General features: G+C 39.0%; 1 protein-coding gene across 1 annotated transcript; it reads left to right on the top strand.

The window, feature by feature from the left end:
• The first annotated feature begins 1,500 nt into the window (after positions 1-1,500).
• On the top strand, positions 1,501-25,850 carry MCM6 (minichromosome maintenance complex component 6). Its single transcript, XM_034424286.3, has 17 exons — positions 1,501-1,784; positions 3,231-3,377; positions 4,179-4,289; positions 5,951-6,200; positions 9,218-9,383; positions 10,888-11,033; positions 11,625-11,775; positions 14,194-14,335; positions 15,543-15,684; positions 15,800-15,907; positions 17,467-17,622; positions 18,646-18,774; positions 19,009-19,170; positions 21,100-21,235; positions 23,364-23,528; positions 24,339-24,478; positions 25,416-25,850. Exons 1-17 carry the CDS (start codon positions 1,678-1,680, stop codon positions 25,527-25,529), a joined length of 2,472 nt encoding a protein of 823 aa, XP_034280177.1. The 5' UTR covers positions 1,501-1,677; the 3' UTR covers positions 25,530-25,850.

Raw genomic sequence — 25,850 nt, 5'->3', positions numbered from 1 at the left:
TTCACTTAACAACCGTGTTACTAACTTAACTGCAATGATTCACTTAACAACTGTGATGACTATGAAGGTCATAAAATGGGGCAAAACTCACTTAACAAACATCTCACTTAACAACATACATTTTGGGCTCAGTTTGATAAGAAGTCAAGGACTACCTGTCTTAAGTTGTTCTGTGTCTGTTGTCTGCGATCGACAGATCTGAATCCATCTGCAATGTATTCTGCTTTGAGTTTTTTTAATCTTCTTTTTTTAAAAAATGCTGAGGGTTCACAAACGATTAAAATGAAACTCCCAAATTCCAAATAGAATAGAATAGAATAGAATAGAATAGAATAGAATAGAATAGAATAGAATAGAATAGAATAGAATAGAATAGAATAGAATAGAATAGAATAGAATTCTTTATTGGCCAAGTGTGATTAGACACAATTTATCTTTGGTGCATATGCTCTGTGTACATAAAAAGAAAAGATACATTCGTTAAGAATCATAAGATACAACACTTAATGATAGTCACAGGGTACAAATAAGCAATTAAATCATACTAGGAAACAGTCAATATAAATTGTGAGGATACAGCAACAGGTTACAGTCATAGTCATAAGTGGGAGGAGATGGGTGATAAGAACAATGAAAATATTAATAGTAATGCAGATTTAGTGAATAGTTTGGCAGTGTTGAGGGAATTATTTGTTTAGCAGAGTGATGGCATTTGGGAAAAAACTGTTCTTGTGTCTAGTTGTTCTGGTGTGCAGTGCTCTATAGCGTGGTTTTTGAGGGTAGGAGTTGAAACAGTTTATGTCCAGGATGCCAGGGGTCTGTAAATATTTTCACAGCCCTCTTTTTGACTCGTGCGGTATACAGGTCCTCAATGGAATGCAAGTTGGTAGCAATTGTTTTTTCTGCAGTTCTAATTATCCTCTGAAGTCCCTGGTAATGTAAAACATTAGGATTGCAGTAACTACCTGCAAACACTGGACGACAAAACGCGCAGAAAACATTCCTTATTTGCTGTCAACTAAGTCATTGGTATTTTGCAACTTATAATAATTCTATAATTATTATATGCATCAAAATTATTTGAGATTTGATTCTTTAAAATAAAAGGCATGTTGGGTTTAATCGAGTTTAATCGAAGATTTACGACGAAAAAAAAGAGCATTGAATAATGACACCCTTCCCCTTTTCTGTTTCTACAGGGGATTCATCGGCATTCTGCAAGCAAGCCACTTTTCTCTCCCACTATCTCTTGCTCGTTCCTGCAAGAGCAACGTCGCTTGCTTCTGAAAAGTCACTTGTAAGACTTGCATTGTGTGGCGCATTCCCCTCCCTTTCCTCCAAAACTGACTTAACGCTTCCGCAATCAAGTACGCAACGATCGTACTTGGCGGTGGTTTTCAACCAAGGTTTAACCCCTCCCGCCTTTCGGTTTCCCGACTCCCAGACTGCCCTTGCAACGCCGTGCGCGGCTCCCCGCTTCCTCTCCTCCCCTTACTTTCTGCTTCCTCTTCCTTTGACTCGCATTTGGCGCGAAAAGTTTTCCCCGGGGAACATTCGAAGGGGGCGGGCGTTCCACTGTGAAGCTTCCGATTGGCTAGGCTGGGCCACGCGGGGCTCAGCAGTGGCGCGAATTCTCAGCATTGCCCGGGTGGCTGTCGGAAGGGAGGAGGAACTGGCATGGATCTGGTAGCCGCCGGGGAGGCTGGGTTGGCCGCTGCTCAGAAACAGCTCCGCGATGAGGTGGCCGAGAAATGCCAGAAGTTGTTTCAGGACTTTCTCGAACAGTGAGTGACAGCCCTGGTTCTAGACAGGGTGGTGGACGGTGGGCTCCACTGTACACAACAGCATCTTTTTGGGGGTGGGGGAACCGTGTGTTTTGCCTCCATTTCTCCTGCATTCACTGGGTTAAAAACTACACCTGGAGTAAAGCCGTTCCAATTCCGCGGGCGCTGTTTGCAGAATGCAATAATGCAGAATGCAAATAATTCCTTATAAAAGCTGCAGCTTTCCAACATAGGTAGCTCTGAAGAAATACCATTTTTTTATATTATTTTCTTTATTTGTCTTTATCCCGCTTTTATTTTACAAAAAAACCCAAGGTGGCAAACATCCCACACAGCCTCCCCCTCCTGCTCTCCCTGCAACAACAACCCTGTGAAGTGGGATGAGCTGACAAGAGAATGATTGGCTGAAGTCCACCCAGCTGGCTTTCATGGTTAAGGCAGGACTGGAACTCAACAGTTTCTTGCTTTTTAGCCCAGATCAAGCTTGGCTCATCGAGATGACATTTGTGGTTTTATACACATGCAATCTTTTGTGATGAAGTGGAGGGGAAAACTTTGTATTCCACACATCCTAAGGTTGCAGTTCTGGTCCTGGTATCTTTCTACAGCCCTTCAATGGATTTGACTGTATTTCTCCGAAATTTTTGAGGTTAGATATATGAATGCGCTTAGATCCTGTTCTAGGAAATACAGGAACTGTACATTCTGGATGTTGAGTTTCTTGTTTATTATCTCATGTATCAAATAATAAAAGTACTCTGGGTTCCTTGTATTTGTCTGGAGGATAAAGCAGGATGACATTCTAATAAACAGCAACATTAAAGCAATAGTGGAATATATCCCTTTAACAAATGAATAGCAGAAATAACTCAATCTGCTTCTTAAGCAACTGAACATTTATGTGCTACATGATTATTATTTTTTTAGCAATGCTATCCTGGTTTATTTACCCCCACATAAATTCAGTTGTTTATTCATTTCTTTTCTGAGTAAGAGAATGAAAAGTAAACTGCATCAAGGCTTGTATCTATTAAAGAATAAAATCTTAGTTGATATTATTGATATACTAAACCGGGTAACATTTGCTTGAAATTATTTTACAGTGTTGCATCAAAACAAGCTACTTTTCCTTGAACTGATTTTAATTTATCAGATGGGGAAAAGACAGCCTAAACGAATGTTTTCTTTTTTATTTTACACAGTTCAGAACTGATTCGTTAATGTTTTATTACTTTTGTAGAGAAAACATCAGTGTTAATTTTCAGAGATAATTGTGTCAAACTTTGCAATTTGAAAGGTTACATAGAGAATAATTTCCATTCACAGAAATATTTAAGTAATGGGAGGGGGGGTCTCAGTATAATCCTTTCATTTTAACTACATAATGGTAATGCATAATTAAACTGGCTGTGTAGGAAATAATTCTACAAAATTGTTCCCTAAAAGATTCCAGAATTGTGATGGAGAAGTTAAATACTTGCAAGATGCAGAAGAGCTAATTCGTCCAGAGAGAAACACCTTAACTGTAAGTTTTGAAGATCTGGAGCAATTCAATCAACAACTTGCTACCACAATCCAAGAAGAGTTCTATAGGTAAGAATATCCAAAATGTTCATATAATAATCATCATAAAAGTGGTAGTTTCAAGATCACTAGTCTGAATATTCTTGGTTTTAATGGAAAATTTTTCAAGCATATCAGGGAATTACTTAAGGTAGGTAGTCCTCGACTTACAACCATTTGTTTAGTGACCATTCAAAGTTACAACAGCATTGAAAAAAGTGACATTACTGTTTTTCATATGATTGTTGTACGATCACATAATCAAAATTCAGGTGGTTGGCAACTGGTTTGTATTTGTGATGGCTGCAGTGTCCTGGGGTCACATGATCACCTTTTGTGACTAATGAGACTCAATGGAGAAGCCAGATTCACTTAACAACCATGTTGCTAACTTAACTGTGACAAGGAAGGTCATAAAATAGGGCAAAATTCACTTAACAAATACTTCACTTAACAGCAGAAATTTTGGACTCAATTTTGGTTGTAGTTGAGATCTACCTATATTAACTTTGTGGATAACAAAAACTTATAAAGCTTACTTTAAGAAAAATTAAAGAAAAATTATGATTTATCATTCGCATCTCAAGATAGTTTGGCAGTTGCTTCCTATAATGTCCAGCCTTTTAAATTAAAATAGAAACAGAAACTCAGGGTTTACAAAATCCTATGACTTGTGGGAAATAATTCAGTATTTATACTTGTAAACTTAACTTGCATTAAACATTGTCTGTTTCATTAAACTTCTAAGCCAACAGAAATTTATAACATACCCATAGGGTGATGCAAAAGCTTACGTAATTCTTTCACTTACAAATCTATCTTTTATTTTAGAGTGTACCCTTTCTTGTGTCGGGCTGTAAAAACATTTGCCAAAGATCACGGAAATGTTCCTCCTAACAAAGATTTTTATGTGGCCTTCCAAGATTTACCTACCAGGCACAAGTAAGAATCTTAATGATTAAATTGTCACTTTTACAGTGTTATGTAACAAGGAAATACCGTGTTTCCCCCAAAATAAGACCCTGTCTTATATACTTTTGAACACCGAAATAAGCGCTTGGCCTCATTTTCGAGGAGGTCTTATTATTTTGGGACGCGTGGAGCAAGACGGGGCTCCTCTTGCCATCTTATCTGATTTTTCCAGCGCTGACTCCCTAACCAGAGGAAATGGGGACCGGCTGGGCATGCATTTAAATATTTTCGGGGGGGGGGGTTATTTTAGCGCATGCACTCAAAAGCCTGATTGGGCTTATTATCCAGGGAAGTCTTATTTTCGGGGAAACAGGGTAGTAATTTGGTATTGAAGGCATTTCTGCTTGTGATTATCCACAATTCAGGAGAATCCATTCTGGCATTGCCCTGAACAGATAAGCAAAGGCTACTGGCAAATCTATGCAATTTGTCTCTAAATAAGCGGAAGGAGCATTTTGTTAGCCTGTGTATCATTATGTCCACCTGCTAAGACACAAAAATATGAGCTTGCTACACGCCCCTTCATTTACAGGCTGTCATATATAGGGACCATGGAAGCATGCCTGTTCAATCACTACTCTTCTGAGATATTTTCCTCTCAGATGTTTGCATATATTTGACTTTCAGAAACTTGCAATGACTTGGTTGTTTCATTAAGCCTCAGGGACAGCGTTGGTGTAACTATTTGCCTGAATGGTGAATTGGCTTAGTTTCATCTTGATTGTTTTTATTCCTTGCCTATGTATTGCTGAGCACCCCGTAAACAAATAAATAAAATACTTTTGCAATATTTGTTTTCTATTGGGTATATAAAAGATAGTCTCAAAGTTTCATACAGCTTGTCTAATGTAGTCTTGCACTTGTGCAATTTTTCATCTGAAATTTGTATAGGATTTAATAAAGGTATCTTACCCAAGCCATTTTAAAAGCTAAGTGGAGCATAGTGGAAATTCTGCAACTGATGTTCCTGGATTATAATGCTATAAGGCTGTGATGGCGAACCTATGGCACGCGTGCCACAGGTGGCATGTGGAGCCATATCTGTGGGCACGCGAGCATTGCCCTAGCTCAGCTCCAGTACGTATATGCGCGCCAGCCAGCTGATTTTCGGGCCTAGCTGTCCCACCAGAAGTTGGGAAATGGGCCGCTTCCAGCCTCCGGGGGATGGGGAAGGCTGTTTTCGCCCTCTCCAGGCTCCAAGAAAGCCTCACAGTAACCTTTTTGCCGTCGCATGCCAAAAGCAGGGGGAGTGCAGTGGGGTCACGTGTGCATGCACGGGGGCCGGGCACTGGGGGGGCATTGAATTATGGGTGTGGGCACGTGTGTGTGCCCACCCACGTTCCCCCCATTTTTGGCACGCAACGGCAAAAAGGTTAGCAATCACTGCTATAAGGGGTTGATTACATTCTGCTCCTAATGTCACAGACGTCAGCACAGCCATATGCATTGTCTTAACCGATAGCACAGCAGGAACATTCTTTCCTTAGTTACAGAAAGCCTTGTACTTGGCCAAGGCTACCATTCCATAGAAAACAATAGGCTACAATCAGCTGGGTAATTGTAATCTGATTTTCTGAATTGTGTGTTAAAGATGAAAAGGTTTTAAATTTGACTTTTTATTTTCTGAAAAGAATTCGAGAAATGACGTCAGCTCGCATCGGATCCCTCATGCGTATAAGTGGACAGGTAGTTCGCACTCACCCTGTTCACCCAGAGCTTGTCAGTGGAACCTTTCTCTGTCTGGATTGCCAGACGGTGATAAAAGACGTGGAGCAGCAGTTCAAGTACACACAGCCCAACATCTGTAGAAACCCAGTCTGTGCCAATAGGAAGCGATTTCTTCTGGATACAAACAGATCCCGGTTTGTTGACTTCCAAAAGGTATTGTTGTTGGAATTGCTGCCTTTGGTTTTTAAACAACAGTGTGCTATTCTCAGTTCAATTTCTCAAGCAGGCTGCAAGAAGTCCTCAACTTACAACTGTAATAGAGTCCACAATTTTAATCATAAGTCATGACGGTAATAAAGTGTGTCACGACACAACGTATTCTATGACCTTTTTTGCTAAGGTCATTAAACACATTCAGCTATAATTCCACATTGGCGACAGGAAGAGCATCCAGCCAGTAAACACTCAACTCCATTCAGTTGCCCAGACTCCACCCCGCAAGGGATTATGGGGCCAAGAAAAGATGATGATGATTAAACAGATTCAGCTATTGTAAATGAGCACTTAAGTGAATCCATTATTTGCTTTGTGATAGCTTTTCCTGGAAACTAAAATTAAACACCAGTTTCCAGCAAAAAAGTATTGCAAATCGTGTTCACATGACTAGGGATTACTGCATTGGCATTACAGAATCCGGCTTTCACCTGGTGGGAAGTGGAAGGTGCAGCTCTGACGAGCAAGATGCTCCAAAGGTTCCATACCTCTTCCAACACCCCAGATGGTAGGCTCAAGATCCAGATGGATCTTGACAAACTTGAACAGTGGGCCCTATTTAACAAAATGAAATTCAGTGTAGAGAAAAGTAATGTTTTTCACTTAACGCAAGGAAAACCAAGAGTACACACTGGGTGAAACGAGGCTTAATAGCAGAAACTGTGACAGGGATCTTGGCGTTCTAATGGACAGTCAGTTAAATATAGCCAGCAGCGTGCTGTAGCCGCCAAAAAAGCTAATGCAATCCTAGGTCGCATAAACAGGGATAGAATCAAGATCATTTGGAAGTCTTAGTACCACTTTATAAAGCTCTAGTAAGACCACACTTGGAATACTGCATCCAGTTTTGGTCATATTATTAAAAAAAGTTGCTGAGACTAGAGCAGAGTGCAGAGAAGAGCAACTAAAATGATTAAGGGCCTGGAGAGTAAACATGCAGGAATTGGGTATGTTGAGTTTAATGAAAAGAAGGTATAGGGGTGACATGATAGCAGTGTTCCAATCTTGAAGGGGCTGCCACAAAGAGGGAGTCAGCCTACCCCTGGCTTAGGGCCGGGGTATTTACGAGACCGCCTTCTGCCACCAATAGCCTCCCACCAGCCAGTACGCTCGCACAGAGTGGGCCTCCTCAGGGTGCCGTCCGCCAGACAGTGTCGGCTGGCGGCCCCCAGGGGGAGAGCCTTCTCTGTGGCGGCGCCCACCCTCTGGAACAACCTCCCCCCAGAGATACGTACAATAACAGATCTCCGGATTTTTCGTCGGGCCCTGAAAACTTATTTATTTCAACTAGCTGGGCTGGCTTGATCCCACAGTTTTGAGTTAAATTTTAATTGATTTTAAATTGGGTTGTTTTAAATTACGGCCAAAAAAAATATTTAATTATTTTAAACTGCTTTTAAATTTTGTATGTTCTGTTTTTATTTCGGCTGTTCACCGCCCTGAGTCCTATTGGAGAAGGGCGGTATATAAATGGAAACAAACAAACAAATAAATAAATAAATAAATTTTCCAAAGCACCAGAAGGCAAGATAAAAAACAATGGATGGAAACTAATCAAGGAGAGAAGCAACTTGGAATTGAGGAGAAATTTCCTAACAGTGAGGAATTTCCAATTAAACAGTGGAACGGCTTGCATTCAAAAGTTGTGGGTGCTCCATCACTGGAGGTTTTTAAGAAGAGATTGGACAACCATTTGTCTGAAATGGCATAGGGTCTCCTGTTTGAGCAGGGAGTTCAACAGAAGACCTCCAAGGTCCCTTACAACTCTGTTATTCTGTTACTCAAATAGCCATAAATGCGAGTTGGTTGCCAAGTGCCCAAGATGCAGTAACATAACTGCAGTGGGGAGCCAATGTTAGAATTTCTCATTCGGGTGATAAGTCCCATTTTTGTGTTCCATCATAACTTTGACGATTTATAAATCAAGGACTACCTGTACTTAAATATGTGAATTTTGGGTACAATGTGAACAAGATATTGGTGCCTCTTCCTGCCTTTTGCCATATTTTATTTCCCTTCTGATCTTGTCATTGCTGGTGCAGTGAAGCATGAGACTCCTGATTCAAAGGAGGAACAGTATGATCTTCACAAGCCTGTCTTAACAGCTCACCAGTTATACTATATCTGAATTAATACTGAATCTCTAGTGGAATTTGGTGGATTTTATAACTTGTTAGAAAAGTAGAGCTGTTGACAAGATACTTTTAGCTATCGTTTTTTGTTTTGAAATAGTTTTCATTGAACGTTTTCCAACTTTAAAAAACACAAGTAAAAAAAAAGAAACTATAAATACAAATACAAACAAATAAACACAACCAACACAACTGTGTAATATAATTTTACAGCTTTCTGTATCAGCATGTATATTCTGCTTTTGTAATTCACAATTCAATATTTGCCTTCTCATAGATTTTAACAATTCTAGTAATAATATAATTATATTATAATAATATAATACATTCTGATTTTATGTATATACATTTATCTTCATATTAGTCTTTTAGCTATCGTATGCAAGTTTTTGCTTTTCACAAATTATGAGATTTTGGTTACCAAAAAAAGTGCGTTAACACCAACTTAAATCAATTCATGTATCTATTTTAATGCTTACTTGTGAAATTTCTATTTTCTTTGTTGTTGTTTTAATAATAACCCCACCCCCATCCCCCAAATATCTTATTTCTGCTTTTTGCCATAACCAAGGATAAAAATAAGCTTGCTTTTCTGGCGTTATGTCTCCTAAGATTTGTTGTTTTCCTACTTCAGAAGTTAAAGGGAATCAGTTTAAAGATCTTCCTTTTGCTTTCTTTTAGAACTTCTTTAGCTACATGTCAATTTGGAATAAAACACAAGCATCTGTTTTTTGTTTTTCCAAGTCTGTGTGCTAGAAATATTGAGGTTTAATTTTTAATCAAGCTAAGGTCAGGCATTTGAAGGTCTCTTTCCTGCCTTCCCAGGTTCGCATTCAAGAAACCCAGGCTGAATTGCCTCGGGGGAGCATTCCTCGCAGCGTCGAAGTCATCTTGCGTGCTGAAGCTGTAGAGTCTGCGCAGGCTGGTGACAAGTGTGACTTCACAGGGTCTCTCATTGTTGTGCCAGATGTATCTCAACTGTCTACCCCAGGTTGGTGACTCCTATCTAGAGTCTTCAGTATTGAAGATGTTTTATATATTCCTAGTATATGGTATACAGGTACTCCTCAACTTATGACCACAATTGAGCCCAAAATTTCTGTTGCTAAGTGAAACATTGGTTATATGAGTTTTGCCCCATTTTACGATCTTTTGTGCCACAGTTGCTAAGTGAATCGCTGGAGGTGATAATTTAGTAACTCAGTTGTTAAGTGAATCTGGCTTCCCCATTGACTTTGTTTATCAGATAGTCACAAAAGGTGATAATGATCTCGGGACACCGCAACCGTCATAAATATGAGTCATTTGCCAGTTGTCTGGATTTTGGTCACGTGACCATGGGGATGCTGCAACGCTGGTAATTGTGAAAAACTGTCATAAGTCACTTTTTTCAGTGCCATTGTAACTTCAAACAGTCACTAAATGAACTTGTAAATCGAGGACTACCTGTAGTCTTAAAATATGTTGCTTTAAATTGCAGGTTAGGAATCACATAATTACATGTAGTCCTTGACTTACGACCTTAATGGAGCCTGCCCGTCATTAGTCATAAGCAGTGGTGGGTTTCAAAATTTTATACTACCGGTTCTGTGGGTGTGGCTTGGTGGGCGTGGCAGGGGAATGATACTGTAAAATCTCCATTCCCACCTCACTCCAGGGGAAGGTTACTGCAAAATCCCCATTTCCTCCCAATCAGCTGGGACTTGGAAGGCAGAGAATAGATGGGGGCGGGGCCAGTCAGAATTTTTACTACTGGTTCTCCGAACTACTCAGAATTTCCACTACTGGTTCTCCAGAACTGGTCAGAACCTGCTGAAACCCACCTCTGGTCATAAGTCATGACAGTCATAAATCACATGACTATTTTTTTTTTATTTATTTTTTTGGCAGTTAAGCCAACATGGTCATAAAGTGAACACCGCAGTTGTTAAGTAAACCAGTGGTTCGCTATGGGCCAATTAATGCTGAAAACCTAAGTAAATGGAGACTTTTTCAGCAAAAGCAGAAACATGGTCACATGACTGAGATGCTGCAAACAGTTGTAAGTGTAGGCTGGTTGCTAAGCATCTGAGATACCATGTGACCACGGGGTGTCAACCTTTGGGCCCATTTGTAAGTACCTCCTGCAGAGATCTGGCGGAAGTTTGAACAATCACCAAGTATCTGCACTGCCTGATTTTTAAAATGGCCGTATCAGATGGCTGTTTTGCTATTATTCTACTGCTTTAAAATCGTAGAACTATTCTCTTTTGAGGGTTAGATATATTAAACTTTCATGGAGTTTAGCTTAGCGCTATGTATGAATCCTGGTCCCTGTGGCTACTTCAGTGATCTATGGTTAAAGCTATCCACGACTTAATATGAGGCATGAATTGGGACCCTGATGGTAGCCTGCCCAATGTCCTCTTCAATTCTTTAGAAGGATATTTGTGGGTAGCTGGGTTTATTTTCCCCAGTATATTCAAAACACAACTTTCAAAGTCCTAATTTTATAGGCGTACGAGCAGAAACTGGTTCTCGTGTGACTGGAAAAGAAGGCTATGAAACTGAAGGCATCCGAGGTCTTCGGGCACTTGGAGTCAGAGAGTTGTCCTATAAATTGGTCTTTCTGGCCTGTTACGTGGCCCCAACAAACCCGAGGGTGAGTCTTGATAAGGGAAAAATAACGGCAAGGATCATTTTAAAGAAACCAGTTGTGGGATTTTATTGTTGTTCTACTCCCTCTTACTGAGTGTTGGGAGTTTTTGCCTAAACATTTTTATGTGTTGATAATAGTATGTGGTTAAATAATTAGCAAAAAAAAAAAAAAAAAATTCATGCAATACTTATTTTTAAATGCATTGCATTCAAATTTGCCCAATTTAAAATAGAGCTCTCTGGGTGTGCCTTCACCAGGTTGTCCAGCATAAGAATGAGGGGGTAGAATTGTTGGGCTGCTGCAGCTTCTTCTATAGGTACTGACTGCAAAATCAACAATAACTTTTCCCTAGAAGATTTCTTCCCCTGATACATTTGCTTTCTGCACATGGAAGTTGTTTTAATTTTGGGATTGTTCTGCCACCTGTGTTCTGAGATCACACATTCTTCACTGTCATTTCACTTTAAAAATTATTCATGGGGGAATAACACAATCCATAATTTTTTTTTCTCTTGATTTGATGACTAGATTTAAATTTTCTTGAATTACTTGCTGCAGTATTTTGAATTTGTTGTTATTTTGTCTTAATCTTAGTTCGGAGGAAAAGAACTTCGAGACGAGGAACAAACTGCAGAAAGCATTAAAAATCAGATGTCTGTAATGGAATGGGAAAAAGTATTTGAAATGAGCCAAGATAAAAACCTGTACCATAACCTTTGTACAAGCCTCTTTCCCACCATACATGGTAAGATCTTAAAAATTATTTGGAAATCTTTCAAAAGAATTATATAAACTCTAATCTCGAACTCTCTCCATAAATATTATCTCTTCTGAAGAGATCAGAACAATTAATTGTTAGGAGTCTTTGTGTGTGTGTGTGTGTGTGTGTGTGGTGTGTGTGTTTGTGATCCAGAAAATAATATAGGCTTCAGACACATGCACGTGCCTGTATTTGACTTGAAGTGACTGGCAATCCATCAAAGGGAGAACCCAAAGGTGTTTTTTTTTTTTTCAAAAGGCAACTGGACTTTCTGGTTTTTCTTTGAAGACGTTTTGCTTCTCATCCAAGAAGCTTCTTCAGCTCTGACTGGATGGTGGGGAATGGAAAGATTTATACTCCTTGCAGACAGCTGGACATTTGCTTCTTTTAGTGGAGGTTTATTTCTATCCTCAGGGTCACCTGAGTGGTGCAAATGGATGTGGAGCCTTCTTGGAACTGTTGAAAGGACTGTGTTGTAGATTGGATATAGATGATGTCATATCCCTCCCTCTCTGTTAAGAGAGGGCTGTTCAATTCTGACATAGATGGCCTCTTTAATCCCAAAATTGAACAGCCATCTCTCAACGGGGTGGGGGGGGTGGGGGGGGATATGACATCATCTATCTCCAATCTATAACACAGTCCTTTCAACAGTTCCAAGAAGGCTCCACACCAATTTGCACCACTCAGATGGTACCGATGACACAGATAAACCTCCAGGTGACCTTAATGACCCGCTAAAAGAATGCAAATGTCCAGCTGTCTGCAAGGAGTATAAACCCTTCCATTCCCCACCTTCCAGTCAGAACTGAAGAAGCTTCTTGGATGAGAAGCGAAACATCTTCAAAGAAAAACCAGAAAGTCCAGTTGCCTCTTGAAAAAAAGCACCTTTGGGACAACCATGACTTGGATGACCGAGAATCTCCATAGATATTGAAGGGAGAAAGGACTCAGAAGTTTGCCATAATCTTTTAATCAGTATACCTCATTGTCTCTTTGCTTATCAAGTAACCGTTGCACTTTAATAACAAAATGATAAACTTGGACTTTGTTTCACAGATTATTTTAAATTGCTTATTTTAACTGAAGGCAACATTGGCCTGTTAAACTATCTTGTGTCAGCAGTCCAATATAGACTGTTTTTGAACCATGATTATTCTCTGATTTAGGCATATTTTAGAGATAATGGGCTGAATCTAGAGTTGCCATGAATGGAGGAGACAAATTTTATTATCCCCCCCCCCCCAAAGTCCTTTGGAAAGTTCCTTCTGGAGATTGGGGCCCTTCAAAACATAGTGAGAGATGGTTCATAACAAATTGTTCATTAGTGAAAATAATTTTGTCTCCTCCAATCTTTCTCTGAAAGGTTTTGTTGGTTCTTAACCTTTTCCCCAGAAAGGACTTCTCTTTACGAATAGTTATATTCAGTGCCATAAAAAGATATAAAATAACGAATATCTACAGTATACTTTATTATAACAAATGAAATAATAGAAAAATAAATTTAAATATGTTTACATATATATGACTACACTAATAATGTGAATAATATTAAAGGAAGTGGGGAAAGGCATTAAAAACTACATCATTCACATAGTTTCTAAAGTGGTCAAATTGCTCAAAAAGTTTCTTCCTTATCCCTTGTTAAAAAATACCAAATGTTTATAAATGACACAGGCTAGTGTTCTTTTTGGAAATCGGGTGTAGATTTTTTCTCCAAATATTTTAAACGATTGTTGTAGCTATTTATCATGCACAAAACATCCACAATTTTTGAGGTCTTAGTAGATTCCAAGCACTGTGGGTAGAGCCAAGGTGTATATATGTATGTCATGCAGTAGATAGCTAGTTTGGTCTGGCATTTAAGGGACCAGGCTATATATTGGGAGACTGAGTTCTACACCCAGATTAGGCATAAAGACACTTAGATGATCTTGGGCCAGTCACATTGTCTCAGCCCTAGGAAGGAAGCAAAGGCAAACCATTTCTGAAAATCTTGCCATGAAAACTTCAGTGGCTTAACCAGCCTGTTACCAGGAATCAAAAACAAACTCAAAGCACACAAAACATACAATAAGCAGTCTAAAGGCAAGCTAAGACTAGATTACAGGCTATAAGGAGGCCTTATGACATAATGTTCCAGTGTAATGCTTTTTCCTCATGTTCTGTACATCTTGAAAAGATGGGATGAAATAATGAATGTGGAGAATTTCCTATGATTCTTTGACCTGTTTGATGCTGCTCAGTTATAAGCAATGAGTTTTGAGCATTTTTTAAGGCCAACATCACAATAGCTGGAAAGTAAATTGCCTTTTAATTTATATACATTTACCCAAGGAATTTATTTTGAATGTGCATTTCTAAAATCTTTAATACGTCTAACATTCACTTGCTGTGATCTAGGTAATGATGAAGTAAAGCGAGGGATTTTACTCATGCTATTTGGTGGAGTTCCTAAGACAACAGCAGAGGGCACTTCATTACGTGGTGACATCAATGTTTGCGTAGTTGGTGATCCAAGTACTGCCAAAAGCCAGTTTTTAAAGTAAGTTTTTCTAACACTATGGCAAGGTTAGCTGTACGATCAGCATGGCTTACGGATCTCTGCATATAATGTGAAATAATTTTTTGATAAAAGTTGAAAAGATTATGCTGTATTGCTAACTTTTTAAACAAATATTCAGTGGAGTACAATTGTTGCAACCTTCTTTTACAACAAATGAAAAGATATAATGAAATCTTGCAAATGTTTGACCCAAATATGATCTACTTTGGTCTTTTTAGGAAACATCTGCCTGACATAGAATTAGTACAGCTGTGCAAATTTTTGAAGAGATGATTAAACTCAAAAATAAAAATTTATCAGGAAGTTGCCTTATCTAAAGACTATGAAATTCACAACCAGAACTCTAGGGATTGTCATCACTAAGCGTTGCGGTCATGCTTACGACCACATCGCTTAATAATGGAAAGTCTGGTCCTAATTGAGGACTACTTCATGCAAGCTTCAGAGTGCTATTTATTATTTGAATCCAAAGCAGGAGACAAGTCTATCACAGATTATTATTATTTGCTGCTGATGAGTGTTTATTCAGAATCTAGTCTTATGCTTTGCACTTATGTCACCCTAGCATTGGTGGCACAGTGGTTAAAGTGCAGTAGTGCAGGCAAACTCAACCCATAGTCTGGAGTTCGATCCTGACTGGCTCAAGGTTGACTCAGCCTTCCATCCTTCCAAGGTTGGTAAAAGGAGAATCAAGACAGTTATAAAGCACTATGGGGCAGTGAACAGGTAGTCCTTGACGTACAGCAGTTCATTTAGTGACCATTCGGAGTTACAACCACACTGAAAAAATGACATGACCATTTTTCACACTTACGACCATTGCAGCATCCCCATGGTCACGTGATTTACATTCGGATACTTGAAAACTGACTCACATTTATGACGGTTGCAGTGTCCTAAGGACACACGATCCCCTTTTGTGACCTTCTGACTAGCAAAGTCAATCGGGAAAGCAGATTCACTTAACCGTGTTACTAAGAACTGCGATGATTCACATTTAACAAATGTGGTGAGAAAAGTCGTAAATTGAGGCAAAACTCGCGTAACAAATTTCTCACTTAGCAGCATAAATTCTGGGCTCAATTGCGGTCATGTTGAGGCCTATCTGTATACGTCTAAATGCTGCTGCTGTTGCTATCTTTTGTAAAGTTGCTGCTCATTGAGTCGCCAATTTGTGATCCAACAGACATGTGGAAGAATTCAGTCCCCGAGCCGTCTACACCAGTGGAAAGGCCTCGAGCGCGGCTGGCTTAACTGCCGCTGTGGTGAAAGATGAAGAGTCTTATGAATTCGTTATTGAAGCTGGGGCACTAATGTTGGCAGATAATGTACGTTCTCCAAATTGTGATTCTTTCTGCTTCAAGTAAGGAATAACCATTCATTTTATTTATCCCAGTAATGGAAGTGGGAATTGACAAGCCTCCTGTTGCAATTCTTCCCCAGGGAGTGTGTTGCATTGATGAATTTGACAAAATGGATATGAGAGACCAAGTTGCCATCCATGAAGCAATGGAGCAGCAAACTATATCCATTACCAAGGCTGGAGTTAAGGTAAACAATTCATTGCCAGAATTACCAATTGATATTATTAGTCTTTAGGATTAGTATGGATTATTTGGCAGGTTTATGTAGTTGGATCCACTCTGGTCATTTCTTTTCGGAATGTTATTCTGTGACTAAATTGTTTATTTAGAGAGGTTATGCTCTATAAAAGAATCAGTCTTTACATAAGTATAAGCCATCAGTCACTTGGAGTCGGGCTACATTAATTAATATGTTGCTCCAGTCTCAAGTAAAATCACTTTTTTAAAAATGCAATAAGAAGCAGGAAAAAGAATAAACAATAGCAGAGATTGCACACAAAATCATTAAGGGAGAAAAGCCATATCTTCCAGCCCCTTCAAAACATCAGTAGGATGGGGGCCATCCAGATTTCAGGGGAACCTCATTCCAGATTCCAGGAGCTGCTACAGAGGAATCGTGTTTATGGAATCCCAATAGATAACCTTGTTTAATCCAAGGAATCTGGAGCACACAAGGGCTCCAATTTTTTTTAACAACTGGTTCTCTGCCCTAATGACTGGCGGGGGTGTGTGTGTTTCCATGTGACTGAGTGGGCATGGCCAACTCTACGTCACTTGTGTGGGTGGTACCTGTATGGGACAGGCAGGGTTGGGGAGAGAATCCAGTGGTTTCCGGTGGGGGGGTGCAGGAGGAAAGAAAGATCCAACCTGTTTGTGTGTGTGAGAGAGTGAGAGACTGCGTCAAGCTAGACTGAGAAAGCTGGCTGTGAGAGGAAGAGAAGCTGGGTAAGCTGGACCCAGATGCTTCCCGGGTCCCCTCATCCCAGAAGCAGCAACCTCGCACTCTCCCCTCTCTGCTAGCTCCCTTCTTCACACAGGATCGCCCAGCAGCGGAGAGGGAGAAGAGGGCAGTGGTGGCCGCTAGCATTGAGGGGTGTCACACAGAAACGCTGCCCCCTTCTCCCTCTCCGTTGCTGGGCGATCCCGTGCGAAGAAGGGGGCTAGCAGAGAGGGAAAGAGTGCAAGTTTGCTTTTTTCTGAGACGAGGAAACCCAGGAAGTGTCTCATTTGGCTTCTCTTCCTCTCGCAGCCTGCTTTTTCAGGCTGATTTTGGCTGGGAAAACAGCTCGAAAAATGCAAAACGAGGAGTTTGGTGCTCCAAACTGTTTGAAAATAACATTTATCTCTGCTCCATGATGTTTAGGCAACAATCGTACCTTGATTGCTCTGAACTAAAAACATCTTGTTTTATTTAGGCTACAGTTTTTGTTTCCAGCAGATATGCATAGTCTGGATGGAGCTAGCTATGTAGGTTTATGATAACTGAGCCTAGATTCAAGGCTTAAACAGAAGCCTCTGCTATCTACCAACAAAATACATCAAAAAATGTCTGCTTGACCTAGTAATATCTGTCTTTAAAGATAAGAGAGGGAAAGAATATAATTTGTTCTTCCTGCTTTCTACTATTTGTTCCCAGTTTGATCAGCTTTATGAAATAAATGTGTACATATTAACTATTTTTCTCAGGAAGGTTTTTTTTGGGGGGGGGGGTTATATTTTTTATTTACTTTCTTTGTTTTTTAACAGGCCACTTTAAATGCTAGGACATCAATTTTGGCAGCAGCAAATCCAGTCGGTGGACGTTATGATAGAGCCAAGTCTTTGAAACAGAATATAAATTTATCAGCCCCTATCATGTCTAGATTTGATCTCTTCTTTATTCTTGTGGATGAATGCAATGAGGTAACACAGAATTTACAAGTATATGTAATGCGTGGTAGATTAAATTATATGCAACTTATTAATTACAATTCTGTGTTTTTTAATCTGTTCTTTCATATATATATTTTACCTGGTTAAGAGGGATTTTAAAGGGGATTTTGTACTTAATTAGCTGCATTATATTTTAATATATTTTCCTACACTATGCTAACATTCTGAACATATTAGTAGCTCTTAAGGATATGCAAATGTTACAAAGTTAGAAGTAGCATATTATTTAATATACCAGGAGTAGTAAGAATAACCTTGTCAGAGTGATACTTGGTTAAGTGCTGATCATGGGACATATGAAATGGCTTGGATCCATCAGAAGCCAAGTTTGACTTGACAATGTTTTTAACCTTTTACCTAAGTTAAAAGACGGAAATGATGAATTAAATTCTCTCTCTCTTTATTACATTCATCTTTCTTTTCTCCCTTTAAAAACCACTCAAGGACTCTTGAGGGATGCTACTGCCAGTGATAAGAATAGTCTGCAGAATGGGAGAAATAAAAACATTTATGAAACCGCTGGTTGTAGAGTTAGCATTATGTAAAAGTTATTAAAGATGCAGTAGCTTGGTTGTGATCGTGGTATTTATTTTGAGTGGCACTTTGGTTTAGTAGTTAGAAAGCTGGCTTTTCATTCTCTCTCTCTCTCTCTCTCCACCCAGCCCGTGTCATGCAATCATTGTTGGGCTATTAAGAGGCAGAAGCATTATGTGTATCATTGAATGATGTAAAATAAAGGCAGAGTATAAACCTAATATAATCACATAATAATTTTAAAACAGAATGTCGCAAAATCCAAATGAACTAACTCATTGTCCAAATAAAGATGTTACTCAGACATGTCATAGATGATCCCTTTTTGGAGTTTCTGTTAAAATTATTTAACAGAGTAAGGTAACAGTAATATATTTGTAATTGAGATCTAGACATACCAAGGTTTTTCTGTTATGTTGCTCCTTATGCCTTTAGTAATGGTGCCTAATATTTCCCTAGGTTACAGATTATGCTATTGCAAGGCGCATTGTGGATCTTCATTCTAGGATAGATGAATCGATTGATCGTATGTATACGCTTGATGACATCCGAAGATACCTACTCTTTGCCAGGCAATTTAAACCAAAGGTAACGAGAATCTTTAAACTTCCTTATTATTTAAAAATAGTATATTTTTAATATCGGCTCTTTAGCACTTACGTCCAATTTGCTGAAATGACTCCCTGAATTTCTCTATAAAGGTTAGGGCTTCTATTGCTTGATCCATGATGTAATTCTGCAATAAGTTTCAATGGAAATTTTACTGAATTCCACCATAGCAGAGCGGATTGTTACTTTCATCATTTTCCCCACTTCCAATAGATTTCTAAAGAGTCGGAGGATTTTATTGTCGAGCACTATAAGCGCTTACGCCAAAGGGATGGTTCTGGTGTCACAAAATCATCGTGGAGAATCACAGTACGACAACTGGAAAGCATGATACGATTGTCGGAAGCCATGGCACGGATGCATTGCAGTGATGAGGTAGCTACACTTGATGGAGTTTAAAGGGGAATGGAGATCATTCCTTGCTTTGTTTAGGTCCATTTGTTTGTTCCTGTTTATGTCACATACCAGGGTCCCCAACCCATGGTCTGTGGCCAGGTGCCGGCCACAGCCTGTTAGGAACTGAGCCACAGAAGTGGTGGGTGAGTGCGCATGCACAAAGCTGCATTTCTGAAAGTGGCGTGCATACACGAAACCATCTCCTTGCTGCCAACTCCACCGCTGTGCAGAGCCAGAAAGATTGGGAATCGCTGGCATATACCATACTTGCCAGTAAGGCGTTTGCTGGAAATTTTTATGGTTAGTAAGATACTCTTGAGTTAAACTGCAATGAGTACCTGGATGCATCTGCACAGGTTTTTGGATAGTGGAATGGAGGTGATTTGCCGATTCATTCTTTGGATTCATTTTTCAACTTTGCAATCTGACCTACAGCCCTGCATTTCCATCATGGCTTCCTATCAGTAGGACTGTCAACTGTCCCTTCCCTGCTTTTCTTTGGATCCCAAATTATATGCTGCCTCTTGTTTAAACTCCAAATGTTCACCAATTATTCATACGATCTATCTAATATTTGCATAGGTATTGTAGGATTGCAAGAATTCAAGTTGAAAAAATCTATAAAGTTTTCAATTTTAAGTGGCCTGGTGCTTTCTTATCCATTTCTAATTTTGGTAAGAATAGTTTTAAGAGATAGCATAATTATTCAAAAAGTACAACTTAAACAACAATCTGCAAGTTTGTGTTCATGCAGACCTTTAATTAGGTAAGCTGCAAATCGAACAGCTGCATTTGTTCAGTATGCTAACCATGGTTAGCTTTATCTTGAGTTTGCGTTGTGTGGATTAGCATATGCAGTTTAGTGTGATTAGCTAGTTTATTGTGCAAACTCAGAAAATAGATTAATTCAGTAATTGGATTACAGGTTGCTTTGAATTTACAACCACTTTTAGTGACCATTCAAAGTTACAACAGCATTGAAAAATGTGATTTACAATCGATTCTCACACGCACAGCATCTCCATGGTCACACCATTGGGCGCGTGTCAACCAGCATGTATTTACAGGAGCCGTGGTGGCACAGTGGTTAGAAGGCAGTACTGCAGGCTAACTCACTGCTCACTCCAGAGTTCGACCCTGACTGGCTCAAGGTTGACTCAGTCTTCCATCCTTTCGAGGTTGGTAAAATGAAGGATCCAAACTGTTGGGAGCAATATGATGACTCTGTAAATCGCTTAGAGAGGGCTGTAAAGCACTGAAGCGGTATGTAAGTCTAAGTGCTATTGCTATTTGCAGGAAGTAGGATTTGTCTAATGGCCAAATGATTCACTTAACAATTGTGGCAAAAAGATCGTAATGTTGAGCATGACTTACTTAACCACCTTACTTAGCAATGGAAATTCTGGTTCCAGTTGTGGTCATAAGTCGAGAACTACCTGAAAGGGTATGTGTATATCAAGGAAGCCTTTAATATATATTCTTGAACAATTTCGTAATTCAAGGTTGTGCAGTGCTGTACCAACTTCATTAAAAGTATCATATTGTGTAATTTTATGTGCCTTCCTTCATGTATATAAAAAGCTTTGGCTTTGCCAATAAATCTAGTGTCCTTTATTTTTTCTATTCCTTGCCAAAAAGAGGGAATAATAAGCCTCAGAGAAGAACAATCTGTGTCTCTTCTGCTGTTGCTTGACTCCAGTTCCCAGCAGCCTTGGCCAGCCCAGCTAATAGGGGAGGCTGCTGGAAGTTGTCCATCAGCACCTGGTGAACCACAGACTCCCATCTGTGGTAGCAGTTGTGTTCTTCCATGCTTTATGTGTAAAACTTGTGCAGGAGTGTTGTGTGATACTATACTACACACACGAAGCAAAATCCTTTCCTTTGAATCTCCCTAAATGTTCTTACAAGGTTCATCCAAAACACGTGAAGGAAGCTTTCAGATTATTGAACAAATCTATCATCCGAGTTGAAACTCCAGATATCAATTTAGACCAAGATGAAGAACAATCAATTGAAGAACCTGAGGACCAGGATGGAGTTGCAAGTGAGTGATTTCCAGATAAGTCTAGCCCAGGGTGTATGTCGGTTTCAAGTGAGGAGATACCCACCAAAGGCAAAAAGGCAAAGTAGCAGGGCCACCTGAGTGTTACTTCTTAGGGTCTGCTTGTTTCCAATCCAGTTTGAGTGATGTTGGGCCTCTTTAAGTCTATCTTACTTAATTATTACTACCGTTAAGTTTAATAATGCCTTGACCATAGATATGCTTGGTACCATTTTAACTAACTTTAAGTGATAATTTAGGAAGGCTTTTATTTTCAGAAGGCTTTTAGTTGAATGCACTTGGTTCAACTTTTTTCTATACATCTTCATTATTTCATCATACCTATTGTGAAATGCCAAGAGAGATTTATTGCAGAGCTTTGTATGAGCTTTTTACTCATTTACTTGGGAGTAAGACTCATTGAATGTTGGGCTAATTTCTGAGTTACCGTACTTTTCAGAGTATAAGATGCACTTTTTCCCCCCTAAAAGACGGTGGAAATGTTGGTGTGTCTTATACACCAAATACAGCCATTTTTGGCCGCCCAAAACCCTGCATGTCCCTTTTTGGCAAAAACTGGATGCCCAGAGGGTTTGGGAGGCCTGCAGAGTGCTCCTGGGGGCTGGGGAAGGCAAAAACATGACTTGGGGGTTGGGGGGCCAAAAACAGGCCTGTTTTTCACAAAAATGGGGCGCACAGAGGGTTTGGGAGGCCTGCAGAGTGCTCCTGGGGGCTGGGGAGGGCAAACATGCCCCCGTTTTTGTGAAAAATTGCCTCCTACACATCACGTTTTGACCTCCCCAGCCCCCAGGGGCACTCAGGCCTCTCAAAGCCTGTGCATGTCCTGTTTTTCGCAAAAACAGGAAGCGCAGTGGGTTTGGGAGGCCTGCAGAGTGCTCCTGGGGGCCGGGGAGGGTAAAAGCTTATTTTTTTCTTGTTTACCTCTTCAAAATCTTGGTGCGTCTTATAGTCCAAAAAATATGGTAGTATGAGAAAATTGTGCCCAAAACAAAGCTAGCTAGCATAATTTTTAGTTTGGAATTAAGACAATGTCTCCAAACCTGTATAGTTGCAGAAAGGAGTCAGTGAATATTTTTGTTGGAAAAATTTTGTAACATGAAGGGAAATAATGTTCCCACTGAATGTTTTCAAACAGCTGTGGTAAAGATCCCCTTTTTTTGTGCCCAAGAGGCAAAAAAATATATATATTGAATAGACAAAAATACAACACAATATTGAGGAAACTGAAGTACACAAAATAAATAGAGTCACATCACATATTTGTAATCATTGGGGAAGGGGAGGGTTTTTTTTTTTTTTGTTTTTTTTTTTTTTTAGCTATTTAGGATTTCAACCACAAATTTTATCCTTTTTACACCTCAGGAAAAAAGAAACTGCCATCAATTTTCAACAATCATGGTTAGAAGGGATTCCAAGATCACAAAAAAAGGCCCATAAACCACATGGTTACACATTATGAGAGAAATCATCCTGAAGGGCAAAAAAAAAATTTTTTTTTTAAATCTAGGAGGATATAACTCATTGCCTTGCCAGGGTCAGTCCTTTGAGGTAGGCAAAGTCAAAGAACAGGAACAGCAAGGATTTCAGGAATGCTTTAATTGCGATAGGGTATAATAACAGAATCTTGAAAACCTATCAGTTTTGTTCAGATCTTAAAACAAAATCAGACCTGGGTTAGTTTGAGATTCTTTCTCACCCCTTTCTTCTTTCCCAGAAATAAGTTGTTTTTTATTACTGTTTTTTATTACTGCTCCTTTTACAGTTCATCCCTTTTCGATTCCTGGGACCAGGTTTACATTCTTTTACAGCCATTTAAAAGTTTCAAAAAAGGGGGTGTTTGTGGGAGGGTTGAACCAAAGCAAGTTTGAAATCCTCAACCTCTCAAAATAAGTTTCCCAAACCAGCATAGGCATTATTCCTTCCTATTGCAAGGAATGATAAGAGAAGCTTTGGAGAAAATGAGTTGACAAATAGAAATCATTAGGCTTGTGAGTGTTTATTTTGAATGAATGAAGCAAGAAATTCATTAATCCCATTCATTTCTTGATAAAGTTTCATTGTGGTTTATCAATTCCAGCCTAATGCATGAAAATTGTTTTATGTTTTCAAGGAGAGGAAGACAACATACTTACTAATGGCTTAGTAAATGGTACCAGTGACCCTGTAGATGATTCAAATAAAGATGTGGCACCAAAGGCTTCTCTGAGACTTAGTTTTCTTGAATATCAAAGAATCTCTAACCTCATTGTAATGCATCTAAGGAGATCTGAAGAAGGTAAGGATCTTCCCTCAGGGGAAGCAAGCATCCTCCACTTCTAAGATCCGCCCTTCATTGGACAAATGATGTTAGAACATATGCAAATTTCCTTCACCTCTGATAGGAATGAAGATTTTTAAATATAAATCCTGATAGAACAGATATATTATAATCTTTTTTCAGATGTGTATGGTTATTGATCCGGAACAATGAAATTGGATAGTTCTAGATAGTCAGAACAAGACAATTCACGAGATAGAGATAGATCAACAACGCTGCTCAAAGCTGGGAGTTCCAATTACTCTAAAATTGCCATCTTTATAGGAAAAACTCCATGCTACTATAGATATAGGCATAGTCGCCCATTTTTGTATGTTTGAGTAACTGCATACATCCCAGTCCCATTATTTAAGAGAATTCACCTCTACATCCTACCTCTGGATGCCTGCAATATTTCAAACAATCCTGTTGCTACGAAGGTAGAAGAAAAAGAATTGAATTCTATATGAATAATATTCAGAGTGCAGATGACTTATAAGTTTCAAGATCGCTATGCAAAAGCTTTATTTCCAATGCCCTGCTTTTTTTGAGTGTTTTCCTTTTGTGATATGTATCTGTTCAGTTCTCGTGCAGGCAGGGACCTTGTACGAAATGCTGCGGTTTTCATGTCAGCCATAAACTTGCTTAGCCATGGAGGCACAGCATTTTTATCAGACTTTACAAGGATATAAAGATAATTGAGATGTGAATATGCTAAAGTATGCTAAAATTACATACCTGTCAAATGTATTATTAACGTAACATAAAAATATTTTCTCTTGATTGCAGAAAATGATGATGCTGCCTTTAAAAAGAGTGAGCTCATCAACTGGTATTTAAAGGAGATTGAATCTGAAATAGATTCTGAAGAAGAACTCATCAATAAAAAGAAAGTAATTGAAAGAGTAATTCATCGTCTTACACACTATGTACGTATACATAGACTCCAGGGCCTGGGGTTCTGTTTGAACGCAGATATTATGCAAGGCTCCTTATATATAGTCTGACCATACAAAATTCTAACAGCATTGGAAAAAAGTGATTTATGATGGTCCTTGCACTTATGACTATGGCAACATCCCCATGGTCACATGATCGAAATTTGGGTGCTTAGCAACCAGCATGTATCTATGACGTTACAGCATCCTGGGGTCATGTGATCCCCATTTACAACCTTCCCAGCTGGTTTCCTACAAGCAACCAGATTCGTTTAACAACTTTTGTTAATGTGATTCATTTAACAACCGTGCTGGCTTAACCAAATAAAGATTTGATGATGAATATGATGGCAGTGGTTCGCTTAACGACCATGGCAAAAAAGGTTGTAAAATAGGGCATGACTCATTTAACAATTGTCTTGCTTAGCAACATAAACTTTGGTCCCAATTGTGACTCTTAAAGTCAAGGATTATTTGTAATAATCAATAAACTTCATTGATATAAATGAAGTTTATTCGTTATTACAGGCAGTCCTTGACTTAGAGTCATAACAGGGACCAAAATTTCTGTTCCTAAGCAAGGCAATTGTGAGTTAAGTGGGTTTGTATTTAAATATGTACTCCTACTCCTAGATAAACATTAGAATTCTTAAAAAATGGAAAGTCTTTAGTTTCGGAACAGAAATATATAAAAATGCAACGTTAAGCTTTGTTAGCATTTATGCAAATTACACCTTTCTCCTCCTGACTTTTAAAATTGCAACGTTGTAAAAATGGATGTATTCATCATAATATAGCAAGCAAGACTAAGATAGCAAAATATTAATTGCTACTTGGAAATTGGCATAAGGTGAAACTGATTGCACTTAGTTTGATTGCACTTCAGGTCTTTTATAAACATGATCTGACCAAAAATTCTCTCTTTCAGGATCACATTCTAATTGAACTCACACATTCAGGATTAAAAGATTCCGTGGAGGTACAGAGCTTTGACGAAGACCCCTACCTTGTAGTTAATCCTAACTACTTGCTGGAAGATTAGAGACTGAGCAAGCAGTGCTACAAAATCCATTTCGTACCAGTGAGATAATAGCTCACTAGCTGATACGCATTAGTTGTAGATAGCTGACTAATCCGAGATTTATCTCGGAATTCGCCTACCTTGCCTTTTTAAGTAATCTTTTGTAGAGATAAAAGGAGGAGTTGTAAAACCTGGTAAAGGAAACCATTTTTTTCAGAGCTGACATCTGCTGCTTCTGTATTTTACATTTTAAAAATTGTATGCAGTAGTTCAGTAGTGCCATCTTACTCTGTAAATCTCTTCTTATTTGTGTCCAATAAATTTAAAAAAGTTCACTATAAA

The sequence above is a fragment of the Pantherophis guttatus genome, chromosome 1 (genome assembly GCF_059756535.1).
Source record: "Pantherophis guttatus breed Tessera chromosome 1, ASM5975653v1, whole genome shotgun sequence".
Lineage (NCBI taxonomy): Eukaryota > Metazoa > Chordata > Lepidosauria > Squamata > Colubridae > Pantherophis > Pantherophis guttatus.
The sequence above is the reverse complement of the archived record's forward strand: the minus strand, read 5'-3'. Positions and strand labels throughout refer to the sequence as shown.

Excerpts from the sequence above, each read along its gene's own strand:
- MCM6 (XM_034424286.3), top strand. The coding sequence starts at position 1,678 with ATGGATCTGGTAGCCGCCGGGGAGGCTGGGTTGGCCGCTGCTCAGAAA. Across the intron at positions 11,776-14,193 it reads CCTCTTTCCCACCATACATG|GTAATGATGAAGTAAAGCGA; the intron begins GTAAGATCTTAA and ends GCTGTGATCTAG. Across the intron at positions 15,908-17,466 it reads TTACCAAGGCTGGAGTTAAG|GCCACTTTAAATGCTAGGAC; the intron begins GTAAACAATTCA and ends GTTTTTTAACAG.